This window comes from Denticeps clupeoides, chromosome 3 (genome assembly GCF_900700375.1).
Source record: "Denticeps clupeoides chromosome 3, fDenClu1.1, whole genome shotgun sequence".
Taxonomy (NCBI): domain Eukaryota; kingdom Metazoa; phylum Chordata; class Actinopteri; order Clupeiformes; family Denticipitidae; genus Denticeps; species Denticeps clupeoides.
Window position 1 is genome coordinate 27,139,193 of NC_041709.1, and position 14,137 is coordinate 27,153,329.

General features: G+C 41.2%; 1 protein-coding gene and 1 non-coding gene across 2 annotated transcripts; both read left to right on the plus strand.

The window, feature by feature from the left end:
• The first annotated feature begins 2,749 nt into the window (after positions 1–2,749).
• Positions 2,750–2,911, plus strand: LOC114787259 (U1 spliceosomal RNA). The gene has a single exon (XR_003749385.1). It is a non-coding gene; the product is annotated as a U1 spliceosomal RNA (small nuclear RNA).
• A 2,589-nt stretch (positions 2,912–5,500) lies between these two features.
• Positions 5,501–9,270, plus strand: sirt7 (sirtuin 7). The gene is made up of 10 exons (XM_028973726.1): positions 5,501–5,627; positions 5,996–6,133; positions 6,474–6,578; positions 7,050–7,120; positions 7,319–7,391; positions 7,476–7,574; positions 7,757–7,993; positions 8,085–8,165; positions 8,264–8,370; positions 8,603–9,270. The coding sequence occupies exons 1-10, from the start codon at positions 5,523–5,525 to the stop codon at positions 8,796–8,798; spliced, it is 1,212 nt and encodes a 403-aa protein (XP_028829559.1). The 5' UTR covers positions 5,501–5,522; the 3' UTR covers positions 8,799–9,270.
• The last annotated feature ends 4,867 nt before the right edge of the window (positions 9,271–14,137 follow it).

The following is a 14,137-nucleotide window of genomic DNA, read 5'->3' on the forward strand; positions in this document are numbered from 1 at the left end:
GGCGGGTGCCACTCAGTTGTCTAAAAAATTGGCTCATAGTCTTAGATTCAAAAAACAAAACTGACTTGCCAGAGCAGAGACCAGGCGGCAGACAGACTGGCTAAACCAAGCGTCTGCCATTTGCGTAGAGCCTCCACCCAAAGTGTACAATATTGACACTGTATCTAACTCGCTCTATTAAAACAAGAGATTCTAAAATAAACATTAATAATAAAACTCATAAATATGCTGACACTGTGTCTGTTCCACGGAATGGGCGGGGTGCCTGTTTCACCTCTGAACATACCACCAACACCTCCGATATAAGAATAAGATTATTCAATGTTACATCTCTCACACCTAAAACGCTCATTGTTAATAAAATTATTACAGATCAGGGGTTTGATGTACTGTGCCTGACCGAAACTTGGTTAAAACAAAACAAATTTGTAGCATTAAATTAGTCTAGTCCTCCTGGATACTGCTATGTATCCAGTCCTCCAACTGTAGGCCTTATTATTATATCATCCCCAACCCTGCACTGATACCATTTGCAGGCTCACTCTACTCTGGAAGGGGGTCCCTCTCTGTATCACTCCTTCCCAAGGTTTCTTCCTTTCTTTTTTTGTGTGGAGTTTTTCCTTGTGTGCAGAAGGGTCAAGTGTGGGGGGTGTCAACTGTAGGGCCTGTCAAAGCCCATTGAGACATACTGTATGTGATTTTGGGCTATATAAGAAATAAATGTTGTTGTTGTTGTTGTATGTACACAAACCTCACTTAACTGGAAGAGGAGGTGGCGTCACAGTAATTTATAATGACAACCTTGGTATTACTCATAAACCCGGACATGGATTTAACTCTTTTGATATTCTACATACCAACACCTTAGAAATATTGCAAAAATAAGAAATATAATTACAATGCACGATGCAGAAAAGTTGGTCCATGTATTTATTACATCAAGGTTAGATTACTGCAATGCATTACTGTCTGGATACTCTAGTAGGTGCATGAGTAAACTCCAGCTAGTACAGAATGCTGCAGCCAGAGTTCTAACTAGAACTAGGCAATTTGACCACATCACCCCAGTCTTACAATCACTGCACTGGTTACCCATCAATTTAGGATTGACTACAAAATCCTACTTTTGACCTATAAAGCTCTAAATTGTTTCGCCCTGCAATACCTGAGTGAATCTTTAGTTCTTTACGACCTGCCACGCCCCCTTCGATCAACGGGTGTGGGGTCACTACTGGTACCGAAAGTACAGAAGGTCACATCTGGGAGCAGATCCTTCTCATATAGAGCTCCGCAGTTTGGTGTTTAAAATCCAAACTGAAAACCTATCTGTTTTCTCAGGCCTTCTGTTAAAGTTCCAGACACTCATTTCACTTCACTTTGACAGCACACAGACCACCAGCAGACTCCAGTGAAGAGACCAGCAGATAAATCCTGGTTCCTGTCAACTGCTAAATGATAACTCAGCATGAAACGAACCAGAGGGTCACCACAGCCACCACCACCTTAACAACTGCAGCTTCAGTGATCTTTAAATGGACCAGTAACATCATAATGGACCAGTAACATCATAATGGACACTTTTTTCTTATTGGACAAATCATCACAAACCCTGCACTGACACCATTTGCAGTTTTTGTGGGGAGTTTATCCTTGTGTGCAGAAGGGTCAAGTGTGGGGGGTGTCAACTGTAGGGCTTGTCAAAACTATTGAGACATACTGTATATGATTTTGCGCTATATAAGAAATAAATGTTATTGATGTGCCATCCTGGATGAGCTGCACTACCTGAGTCATGTGTTTGTGTTGTAGACTTCATCTACAACACACCACCAGCATTCAAAAGTGACCAAAACATCAGCCAGAGAGCATAGGGACTGAGAAGTGGTCTGTGATCAAAACCTGCAGAACCACTCCTTTATTTGGGATGTCTGATTGTTGTCAGATTGACTTGGAGTTACATTGTGTTGTTTAAGTGTTCCCCATATTTTTTGTAAGCAGTGTATATTATTTGTATAGTGGTTGAAATACATTTTTATTTGTCAACTGGTTGTGTTCAGTGTTTTATCATGCATTTTGTGACTGGGTTATTATTATGCATTATACTTCAAGGACAGTATGGTGGTGCATCAGGTATCACTGTGGCCTCAGACCTCCAAGGTTGGGTGTTCCTTCAGGTTTCCTTCCATCATTCTGGAGGGCACTTTTTTGTGTTCATTTTCATTTAAAACTCCTGGTTCAACTTAAGTTGAATGAAGTGAAGTGATTGTGATACACTGCAGCACAGCACACTGTCAGACACAAAATGTGACCTCTACATTTAATCCATCACTTTGGTGACCAGTGGGCAGCCAAGACCAGCAGCCAGGGAGCAGTGTGTGGGCAAGGTTCTTTGCTCAGTGGCACCTTGGCAGTTTGTAGGCACTGTGATTGGCTGCTCCCCACTGGTGGATTAAGTGCTTATTAAAGGTGAGTGAGAAATCGTGTAGAGATCGTGTAGAGATTATGGGACAGTCTGACCAAAAAATCTTCTCCAGCACATCCCAAAGAGTCTCAATTCTTAAAATCTGGACTCTGTGGTGTCTCTTTATGATGTCTCATTCTCCCTGAAGAATGCTTTCACGATGAGGCCAGTAAATCAAATGTATTGCCAGCTGACCTCCTTCTTTGGGATCAGAACGTTGCAGCAACCCCAGATTATAGCTCTGCCCCCCACAGGCTTGTGTGATAGGGACTGTGAATAATGGCTGCATCACTTACTTGGCAGGGGAGATTCCATGCTCAAGTATGTGGTCTTCCCAGGCTCTACCACTACACTTTTGTAGAGCTGACTCCTGCGAATTCCGCAAATGTGGGAGTATTGACTGCATCAAATCTGATAGTGGTGGAGTGTGTAATGGGGCAGTGGTAGCCTTGAACTTTAGGAAACAGACCCGTAATCCGAAGGTTGTAGGTTTGAATCCTGAACCGTCCAAGGTCCCCTTGATCAAAGGACCGTCCCCACATGCAGCTCCCCGAATGCCTGTCATGGCTGCCCACTGCTCACTAAGTCTGATGGTTAAATACAGAGGACACATTTTGTTGTGTCACTGTGTGCTGTGCTGTATTTCACATTGACAATCACTTCACTTTCACTTCATGCACCTTGCTTCTAACCCCGATTCCTGGTTATAATGCTCAACAGCTTTAAATGTGTTTAAATGAAAACATTTAATATTTCATAATTTCAAGAAAAGAGTTCTCTTAGTGATCACTATAAGTCTGTGGTTGTAGCTAATTTACAAGCTAAATATAAGACATGCTAGTTAACATCAAATTCCCCCTGGAAATTAACTCACTGGATGAATTGAGGATCATCCCATTTATCTATTCGGCACCAGTATGTTGAGCTGGATTCCATGGGAACACTAAATGTGTCTTCCAACATGATAGTTTAAAAAACAAGAAGTGACTCACTGCTCCAGTTTTGGTTAAATAACTCAATAAATAAATAACTCGCCAGATGAAACATAATCATCCATGCAGTAATTGACTAATGGAAGGTGCCAGGTAGTGTGTACTGTAACACAGACTGTGATGTCCTAATGTTAATAATGGGATAAGAGCCACCTCTAGTGGTCAACAATCTCTCGTTTTGCTGCTGTAGTTGGACTAATTTCAAGAGGATTTCCATTTCAGCATGGAGCAAGTGTAGCGGTTCTTCTTCTGCGTTGTGTAATTTTTTTTATTTCTTTTCTTGAACCGTAATGACGAGCCGACACCCAAGAGATTTTCCGTGCAAACTGTATTCTGTACAAAAGCGAGGTCACATCAGAACATCGCGTCACAAATCGCGTCTCTCTGCACCTCTCTCTCACAGCTCATGCCATGTGTCTAAGAGAACTGACAAATAACAAAGTATTTACAATACTGCATACCTGTACAAAAGCGAGGTCACATCAGAACATCGCGTCACAAATCGCGTCTCTCTGCACCTCTCTCTCACAGCTCATGCCATGTGTCTAAGAGAACTGACAAATAACAAAGTATTTACAATACTGCATACCTGTACAAAAGCGAGGTCACATCAGAACATCGCGTCACAAATCGCGTCTCTCTGCACCTCTCTCTACAATATACAGTAATAACAGAACATAAAAAAATATTCACAAAATAACACGCATGCAAAATATTCCGAATATGTACATAAATGAAATTAAAAGCAATAACGTTTTACACACAAACCCCACGCACCTCTCACAGTTCATGCCATGTGTCTAAGAGAACTAAACCGGGTCTCCAACCCACTGACCCAAGGGCACGGCCGCATCCAACCACTTTTCGGGGGTGATCAAAGTTTTAGAACCCACATAACTTTTTATAATAATCATAAATTGAACAAACAAAAATACAGAAACATATTTGACATAACCAGAAACATTAACACATTTTAACATTCTACAATTAAACAAACACCCGGATTATCATTATAATTCCCTCACCCACATCAGAATACAGGTAAACAAAATAAAAGTCTTTAGAAAATAAGAAAATAAAAGACACAAAAAAAGAAGAAATACATTTATAAATCTAGTGTAACCATTTAACTCCGGCACACAAGTAGTTACATTTCAGTCTTTAAGAAGACTGAATGAGTCAAATTGTATACCACACATATCAATCATTAAAATGACTTGGTTGTGTGACTGAAGGATGTTCCATGGACAAATGTTTAGTATCTGGGCAGCAGGAATGTCCCTTTAAACAGATAATATTACACATACCTTCAGTGTGGGTTGGGAGGTAGAATACAAAATATAAGTAACTGTATTTCGTTAAGGTTACCGTTTACATGAGTGATAATCAGAATACAGTTACTTTGTTGAAATAAATGGATTACATGGCGGTCTGATCCGCGCCCGCTGCCACCTGGACGACCGGGCCGGGCAGCACCGCGTGGAGCGCTGACCGGCGTGCGCAAAAGCCATCTGCCCGTTCCAGAGCAAGCACAAGTGTACGTAATACTGCGCGTAATAGTGTCAAACTTTTCCGCAAAATGTTCCATTTTCTTCAAGTACAGTATGAGTGCGAGGAATAATTAATTCATGCATTTTTATAATAATGTCATTAAGGTGCTTTTCAATGGCATATTTTATGTTTGTCTAATACTCTTCCACTTTTCAGCTTTATAAATAGAGAAATGGTTAAGGAAAAACAGGGCTTCTTATTATCTGTGATTGCTACATTCATGTAGTTGTAAAAAGCATAAATACGTTACTCACGGAAACCACATTTTGGGTCATGTATTCTGTAATCTGTATTGGAATGCATTTTAAAAGTAACCTTCCCAACACTGCATACCTACTACTTTTTTTTACCAGACCGATGTCACCCACAGTAACGCTGAGAAGTGGATCAGAACGGCAACCGGCGCTGGTGCGCGTTACTCGGCCGCTCCTGCAGTGGGCGCTCCTCTTTCTGCCTGTAGCCGAGTGGCTCACAGCACTCGTTGGTTTTTGTTTGAATGCGTATCAGTGACAGGAAGAATGGCTGAGTCGGAGAGAGTCGTTGTGTCTTCCCGAGCCGAGCGGAAAGCGCTGGAAAAGGAGAAGATTCTGCAGCGGGAGAGCCAGAGAAACGCGTTTAAGGAGGTGGGAGGAATCAGCGGCACGTCACACCGCCGCGTTGTGGAACCTCTCCAACTTGCACAAACGCGACTATGTTTTACAGACACCGGAGCGCCCTACAACCAGTAGTGACAGGGACAATCCCCCTGGGGACAGTCGGGTTTACGTGTCTTCTTACCAGACATTACTGTTTTTTTTTTTGCCCCTTTTCATGACTGCATCTTGCCTGGAGAGTGAAGCCTACTCGGCTCCATGCTATTTCAGGGACACTGGGGGTCATTTCATCTAATTCGCTTCAGGCTAATGACGCATTATTCCAATATGTGTGTCAGAAGCCTGAATGTTTGATGGAAGGTCAACCGCTCCATTCCTCACATTCTCTTTCCTTGCAGGTGTCAAAAATCCTGAAGAAACAGGAGAGCGAGAGGACTGAGGAAGACCTGGACACGCTGCGGCAACACCAGGACACCGTAAAGGAGCTGTGCAATCGCCAGAACCGGAGAACGGTGCTCAAGAGAAAACAGGAGGAGGTTTGTGTGCCATGCATGTGATCCACAACACTGCGGTCTTCCAGCTCGTGAAATGTTCCTCTATTCACTTTTCATGAAGAGAGATTTATTATATTCCTACTCAGTTCAGTGCATTATGAAATCACAATTCCAATGTCCTTATGGTTTAATTTAGAGTGAAATATTAATCTTTTCATGTACATAATTATAGATTCACACCACACATTCAACCCTTTATCCAAATCAAAGCTGTCCACCAAGCAGATATGTCCAGCCTGTACGTCTGCAGACACCTGCAAGGCGTATCTGTACGCTCCGTGTTGTTTATGAAGTTTTGGTCTCTGTGCTCCATCTCGTCTAGTTGTTTGATAATGCTGAGGACCTGAAAGCAAAGGTGAAGCAGTTGGCAGAGGCCATCCGCCAGGCCCAGCACTTGGTTGTCTACACAGGAGCTGGCATTAGCACGGTGAGACAGATAAACCTGGGACTGAACCACCTGTCACTAGATACATCTAGGAACGTGAGTTGGGTTTTTGTAAGATCTGAATCACCTGAATCGTTGTAGGTATTTGAAGTGAATCCATCAGCGATTGGATCACCTACTGGCATCTAAACTAATTACGTGTTCTAATAAACCAATAAATACTATTTGAAAGTGAAGTGATCGTCATTATGAAACACTGCAGCACAGTACATGGTGACGCAATGAAATGTGTCCTCTGCTTTTAACCGTCTTAGTGAACTGTGGGCAGCCATGACAGGCGCCCGGGGAACAGTACCTCGATCAAGGTGACCTCGGTTGCACCTTCGCGGTTCATGGATTCAAACCTTCAAGCACTGCCCCAGCACCAGTTATATCATATTTTCTAGTTCACATTAGTGCATTGATGAAATTATATATTTCCTATTGTATGAGTACTATGGAATGTATTTCCAGGCTGCATCAATCCCAGATTACCGTGGCCCTAATGGCGTGTGGACACAGCTGCAGAAGGGCCGATCAGTGAGGTAGAGGACCGTCTTCAGTTATATGTTTTCAATTCTAATATATAGACTAATGTACAGCATTTATCAGATGCCCTTATCCAGAGCGAATAACAATTTGTAGTTTTAAGTTATACACAAATATTCCCTCATTACTTCCACCTTTTTCTTGCTGTCTCTCTTTCCATCCTCCTCCCTGTTCCTGTTCCTCCTCCCTGATAGTGCATCAGATCTGAGTGAAGCAGAGCCCACGGTCACACACATGTGCATTAGGATGCTTCACAAAGAAAACCTGGTCAGTGAGTCATTTTCATCACAATGTCGCTTTATGTGCTTGGTGCAGAGCGGGTTAATATATATAATATAGTTCCTTTATTAGATTCAGCATGTGGTTTCTCAGAACTGCGATGGCCTTCATCTGCGCAGTGGGCTGCCCAGGCATTCCCTTTCTGAGCTGCATGGGAACATGTTCATAGAGGCAAGTTCAGATCTACCTCCATCTTCTGTTTATTTTTTTCTTACTCCAACTATATGGTGGTGTATAGAGCCAAAAAGATTAGAATGCATGACTGTATAAAAATGTTTTGGTATTAGTCGACTTTTTTTGTCATTAAATATATATGGATGCTGAATCATCTGTCCTATATCTCCTTTTGCTAGGTGTGCACCTCTTGTTCCCCAGCCAGGGAGTGCATTCGACTGTTCGATGTGACTGAGCGCACCGCGCTCCACCGGCACGGAACGGGGCGTTCATGCGGGGACTGTGGATCCGAACTCAGGGACACCATTGTGCATTTTGGGGAACGGGGCATCCTGGAACAGCCCCTGAACTGGAAAGGAGCAGCAGAGGCTGCAAAGCAGGCTGACGTCATTCTCTGTCTTGGCTCTAGTCTGAAGGTGATGGTGTGGTCCTCTAATATTGCTCAGGTTGAGGCTGTGTTATGTCTGCTGTGTTGTAGATCCCTGGCCTTGTTTTTTTCCCCACTAGGTGCTGAAGAAATATGCCTGTCTCTGGGCCATGAACAGACCAGCTAACAAGAGACCAAAACTATATATAGTCAATTTACAGGTACACATTAGGGATACATTAAAAAGCTTTTAAAAATATTTAAAAGAGAATTAAATGTGTCAATGAAATTTTTTGGGTTTATCTGTGTTTTAATATAGTGGACACCAAAGGATGACCTGGCTGCCTTGAAAGTCCATGGCAAATGTGACGATGTGATGCATTTGTTGATGAAAGAACTGGATATTCCTATCCCAGTCTACCACAGGTGGGAGATGTGCATGAACTGGAATATTCCAGACCATCACAGAGCTGTACTCTGAATTCCATTGTTTTGATGAGATGCGTGCCTGCAAAGTATTATGTGTATGTTGTTATTAGACAGTAGTAAAGCAGATAATTTGTTGTGCTGTGTGAAATTACTTAATTTGACCGCGCTGGAAATGTATTGGACAATTTATTCGATAATATTCATCTGAAAGTTTAATTATTTTAAACAGGGCAGAGGATCCCATTTTCACCCTAGCAACACCACTGAAACCAGATGAGGAGGCAAGTCACACTCGAAAGCAGCTACTGCCTGCTGCACTGGTAGACTCTTTACAACACCTGGAGCCTTCACCCTTAGGAGCAGGAGTGCAGGGTGGCTGGTTTGGGAAAGGCTACAATAAAGGCAAAAAGAAACTTGCGAGATAGATGCTGGAATCTCTGTATCTTAAAGATTATGCCCAGTGGGCAACTGATTATCTTTCTCAGGTAATATCCTTATGTTCTGCAATGAACCTGGATTAATATTATTGTTTAATAGCATGTGAATAACTGAGATTCAGTTGTAATCACGACTGTTTACATATCTCTTTCAGTGTTACAAAATTTAGAATGGTTACCTCATTGTTTGTATTTACATGTCCATGTATTGTGTATATTGAGGTAGAATTCTAAATAGGAGATTCTTTGATTTTCGTACTGAACATACCTCACAATGTTGGCAGCTAAAAGCTTCTAAAAATAAAGTCTGTTCTTATAAATGTCTTATACCAACAGATTCTAAAGTATTTTTAGAACATGCTAGTACGTGAATAAACAGTTTGTCAGTGGTGGCATTACTGCATCATATTGCATTGTATACTTTTGGAGATTAATAAAATGTTTTCATTTGTTCGTTTAATGTGTTTTTTTTTTATCATTAATGTAATAATACGGCATTTGTAATAATAATAATAATGGCATTAAAAAGGGGGTACTTGGTGAGAGTCATCCTTAAATATATGCAGTGGGCACTACATACATTACAGTCTAAAACGTTATATTTCCCGTACCAGACAGTGATGCAGCTGAACTGCACTCTTATCTAGAGTAATCCCATATAAACTTTTAATCAAAATACTTTTTGCCTTATATTGCCAATACCAAGAGACAACCTTTCTCAGTGTGGCATAAATGTGAACATTCTGTGGGTATAAAAAGCTGGTATTGTCAGTAAGTCATTTCAAGTTCATCATTTAAACAGCCATGAACACACAATGTCATTTAACGGACAAGCAGCGTCACCTGGCCATGACGCGCCTTTGGGTTGGTGGAAGGCAGTCAGATGTTGCTTGTGAACTTGGTGTGTCTAAAAGTGTCATCAGAAGACTTGCATCAAGACACAGAACTACTGAAAGAGTTCATGACGGACCCAGGTGGAGCCCCATGAAAGTGAAAGTGAAGTGATTGTCACATGTGATACACAGCAGCACAGCACACAGTGAAGTTTGTCCTCTGCATTTAACCCATCACCCTGAGTGAGCAGTGGGCAGCCATGACAGGCGCGAACCATTCGCAACCGACTCCACCGCTTTGGCTTGAATGCCAGATGACCATTGCAGGTGACTCCACTGACACCGCCGTGAACATTTGCAGTGGGCACAAGACCATGTGACCTGGACAATGCAGCAATGGTCTACTGTCAGGTGTTGGGTCACCTTGCACAGACTTGTACATGATGGTCGTCAGCATTGTTGTAAAGGTGAGGTGAGAGATGCGCCAAGGTCAACATGGTCCCCAGGGTTTGCTTTGGTGGAGGAGGTACAACAGTCTGGGCAGGAATCACCAGTCGAGGCAAAACAGATTTGGATATTGTAAATGGCTCAGTCACTGCACATTCTTTCCTCAGAGACATCATAGAACCCATCATCATCCCCCAATATCACCAGTACATGGATGATAATGCTCTGCCATTTAATTTTCATTCTGATCAAATAGGAAAAGCACTGATGTAAATAACAATATCCCTAACTTATGTATAATTTATCGTGTATTGTGACATAGGTAAAAAAAGATTGCAATATTATTTTTAGGCCGAATTGGCCAGCCCTATCTCACTCTTATTCTCACTCTTATTCAGAAGGTCATATGTCAGAAACATCATTCTTATTATTACATATGTAAAACTGTGGAGAATGGTTATCACACAAAAGCTGTATTAAAAACCACTCCAACCTGATGTTACCTGGGAGAAAGAGGCACGGCACAATAGAGGTTAAAAGAATGAACAGTTTCTAATTTATTAACACCAGTAAATTATTATTGCAGTTACATGTGAATATTGTATGTAAAAAAGGTACCAATGTTACAGAGAAAAGAGAAAAGGGAGAGAAAGAGAGAGAAAAATAGTTAAAATAGAAAAGAATCAGGTACTGATGGGAAAATTCCCCTCAGTTCTCAATGGAAAAAGAAAATGGAAGGTTCCCAAAAACCACAAGTGAACATTCTTTATACATTTGACTCACAGGAAGTTACTACAGACCAATCAGAATTTGTTGTTTCACGCCCTGGGGCAGACAAAGAGAGCAGGCGATCTCAAAAAACATGGCTGGCGCTTCACACGTATTTACCAAATGGTCGCAAGAACAAAGAACCGGTGAACGACCCCCACGGACCATCACCACCAAATGGCCACGAGAACAAAGAGGTGTTGGCCTCTCCACATGCCAAAATCTGCAAAAGTATCATGGTCCTGAAGAATGTCCCATCTTACAAATAACTTGATGTTGTGTTTAATGTACATAAATTAATCAGTTGGTGTCTCTGTTCACTCAAAATATATATTTAGTCCTTGTTTTTTGTAGTAAAATTTGAAGTGCATCCTACACATAGATTTCCCCCCCTCAGTAATTAGTTAAACCTCAAGTAATAGTAATTTGATTACTCAAAGCATCATGTGTATGTTCTTATTAGACAGTAGTAAAGCGTAATCTGATAATTTGTTGTGCTGTGTGAAATTACTTAATTTGACAACACTGGAGATGTATTTGTAAATGATTTATTCGATAATAGTCACCTGAAAGTTTCATTATTTTAAACAGGGCACAGGATCCCATTTTCACAAGCACTCTGGAGCAGGTTTTCATCCAGGTTGTCATTGTACATTGCTGCAGTCATCGTTCCCTCTATCCTGACTAGTCTTCCAGTTCCTGCAGCTGACATCCCCACAGCAATTACATTTATGGCATTTGGCAGACACCCTTATCCAGAGCGATGTACAAGGTGCTTTTATGTTACCATCAATTAAGTAATCAGTTCTGGCCCATGAAGAATCATGAAAACAATTATTTTATTCCCTATGTTGTAGTTTTTCCTTGCATAATCAATACTATAAGAAAGTAACAAGTTAAGATAAGTATTCTCTAAAGAGAAAGGTCTTAAGCTGCCATTTGAAATGCTCAGTGACTGTGCAGTGACCAGATGTAATTGAACCATTTATGATGTGAGAAATGAAGAGGATACAGTCAGGAGAGACTGTTTGGAGTATTGTGGAGGGGATTGGATCCAGTGGACAGGTTGTAGATAGGATCTGAATGTGAGATGTGAGTTGTGGCAGAGGTTTCCAATTTTGCTCGGTAGAAAGTAGATTTAGCAGAGGTGAGGTTAGTGGAAAAGTTACATAAGAGTTTCTGATAAAGCAACAGTCAAGCTGTAATGAGTCAAGGTGTGATTTCTTATATTTCCTCTCCACTGCTCTTAGTCCCATTCAACTGTTGCGCAACATCTCAGATTGTCAGAGATGTGAAGTGGAGTGGAGTGAAAGAAAGGTCAGTAGGTGGAGAGGGACAACTTAAGAGGCCAATACTACCACCTCTCCCAGTAGAAACTTCAGGTAGAAGAGAGAGCTGCATGTGTAGCTGTATTCTGAGGGGATATCCAAGTCTCTGTTAATGTCTGGAAGTCCAGCTGATGAAGTCATCTTTTTTTAACAGCAGACTGGCAGTTCCAGAGCCCACCTACCACAGTAGATGAGGTTGCTGGTAACAGAACCTCTGTAGCGTGAATATGTTCTCCCAAGCCTTTAAGAGATTACTGAGTTTCAGTACAAGGATTGGATGAAAAATGCTACTGCTTACTACTATGCCACTTTACCGTCTTTATTGTTGCCTTCAATATAAATCACTAAGCCCTGCCCCCTAATTCACACCTGATGGGAACCTGAAACTATCAATGATTCAGCAAGCTAATGATAACACAACACTTGATAATACTGCACAACACACAATCTACCACACAATTATTTGTCCTACACAATCCTACAACTGAGCTTATAAACTGACAGTAAACAAAGTCTAGATTCTCACCTTTCCAGAAGAGAAAGATTGACATGAAGCACGATTCCCCCACCATCCTTCATCATTCACATCAAAGAGTTCAATCTTTATCTCTTCAGATTTATGCCTCGAGACAATCCTGTCTTGGAGGTCTATAGACAAGTCCTTTGACCTCATGCTTGGTTTGTGCTCTGACATAAACTGTCAACTGTGCGACCTTATATAGACTGGTGTGTGTCTTTTCCAGTGTTGGGAAGGTTACTTTTTAAATGTATTCCGTTACGGATTACTTAATATATTGACATGCTTTTTACAACTACATGAATGTAGCAATCACAGATAATAAAAGCCCTGTTTTTCCTTAACCATTTCTTTATTTGTAAAGCTGAAAAGTGGAACAGTATTAGACAAACATAAAATATGCCATTGGAAAGTATTTACTGTTATTCCACCACTAAAATAAAAAAGTACACAAGGTAAAAAACAGCATTTTCAATGACCCTCTTCCTGATTAGGTAAAAAAGGTAAAAAAAATCTTTTTTAAAGAACTTACTTCCAGATGTTTCTTTAGGTTGCATCTGGAGTCTTTTGACGCTGAGAACAGCTTGGTGGCTGGCAAACAGTGTTTGCATTGCATGGTCAGATTTCGCCCATCCCTTTCTTTTTTAAATGTGAAGTGATGTCGGAATTTCCAAGGAAGAAATGCATTCCTGCCCGGCCACTGCTGGCTCTGTTGTGTTGGCTCCGGGTCCACCAACGTTAACAGGACGCTTACATTAGAGCCGCTTATTGCGTGCTTTGTTTGGGTTTTCGGTGTTGCTGCTTTGTTGGTGCTACCGTTTAAAAACCCGCCATTTAATCCATTTATTTCAACCAAGTAACTGTATTCTGATTATCACTCATTTAAACAGTAACTGTAACGAAATACAGTTACTCATATTTTGTATTCTAAATACGTAATGCCGTTACATGTATTCCATTACTCCCCAACACTGATCTTTCCGAATCAGGTCCAATCAACTGTTTTTCCCACAACTGGAGTCCAATTAAGTTGCATAAACATTTCAAGGATGATCAGGGGAAACAGGATGCACTTCAGCTCAATTTTGAGATTCATTGCAAAGGCTATGAATACTTGTATGTGTGCTTTCTCATTTGTTTTATTTTGAACAAATTTGCCAAAATCTGAAGAAAACTGTTTTCATTGCATCATTTTGGGCTGTTGTGTGTAAAATTCTGAGGAAGAAATGTATTTTGGAATAAGACTTGTGGAAATGATGCACTGTGATGCACTGTGAATACTTTCTGGATACACTGTACATCGCATGGGCTTTCTTGGCTATTGAGCTGGTGTTGAGTTTCCAGGAGAGATTCCCTGGAAGATTCCTGAGATTCACCATCCAGACAGACTGAGGTCTGATGGACTTCTTGACTGAGAAACCACAGTCTGTCCAG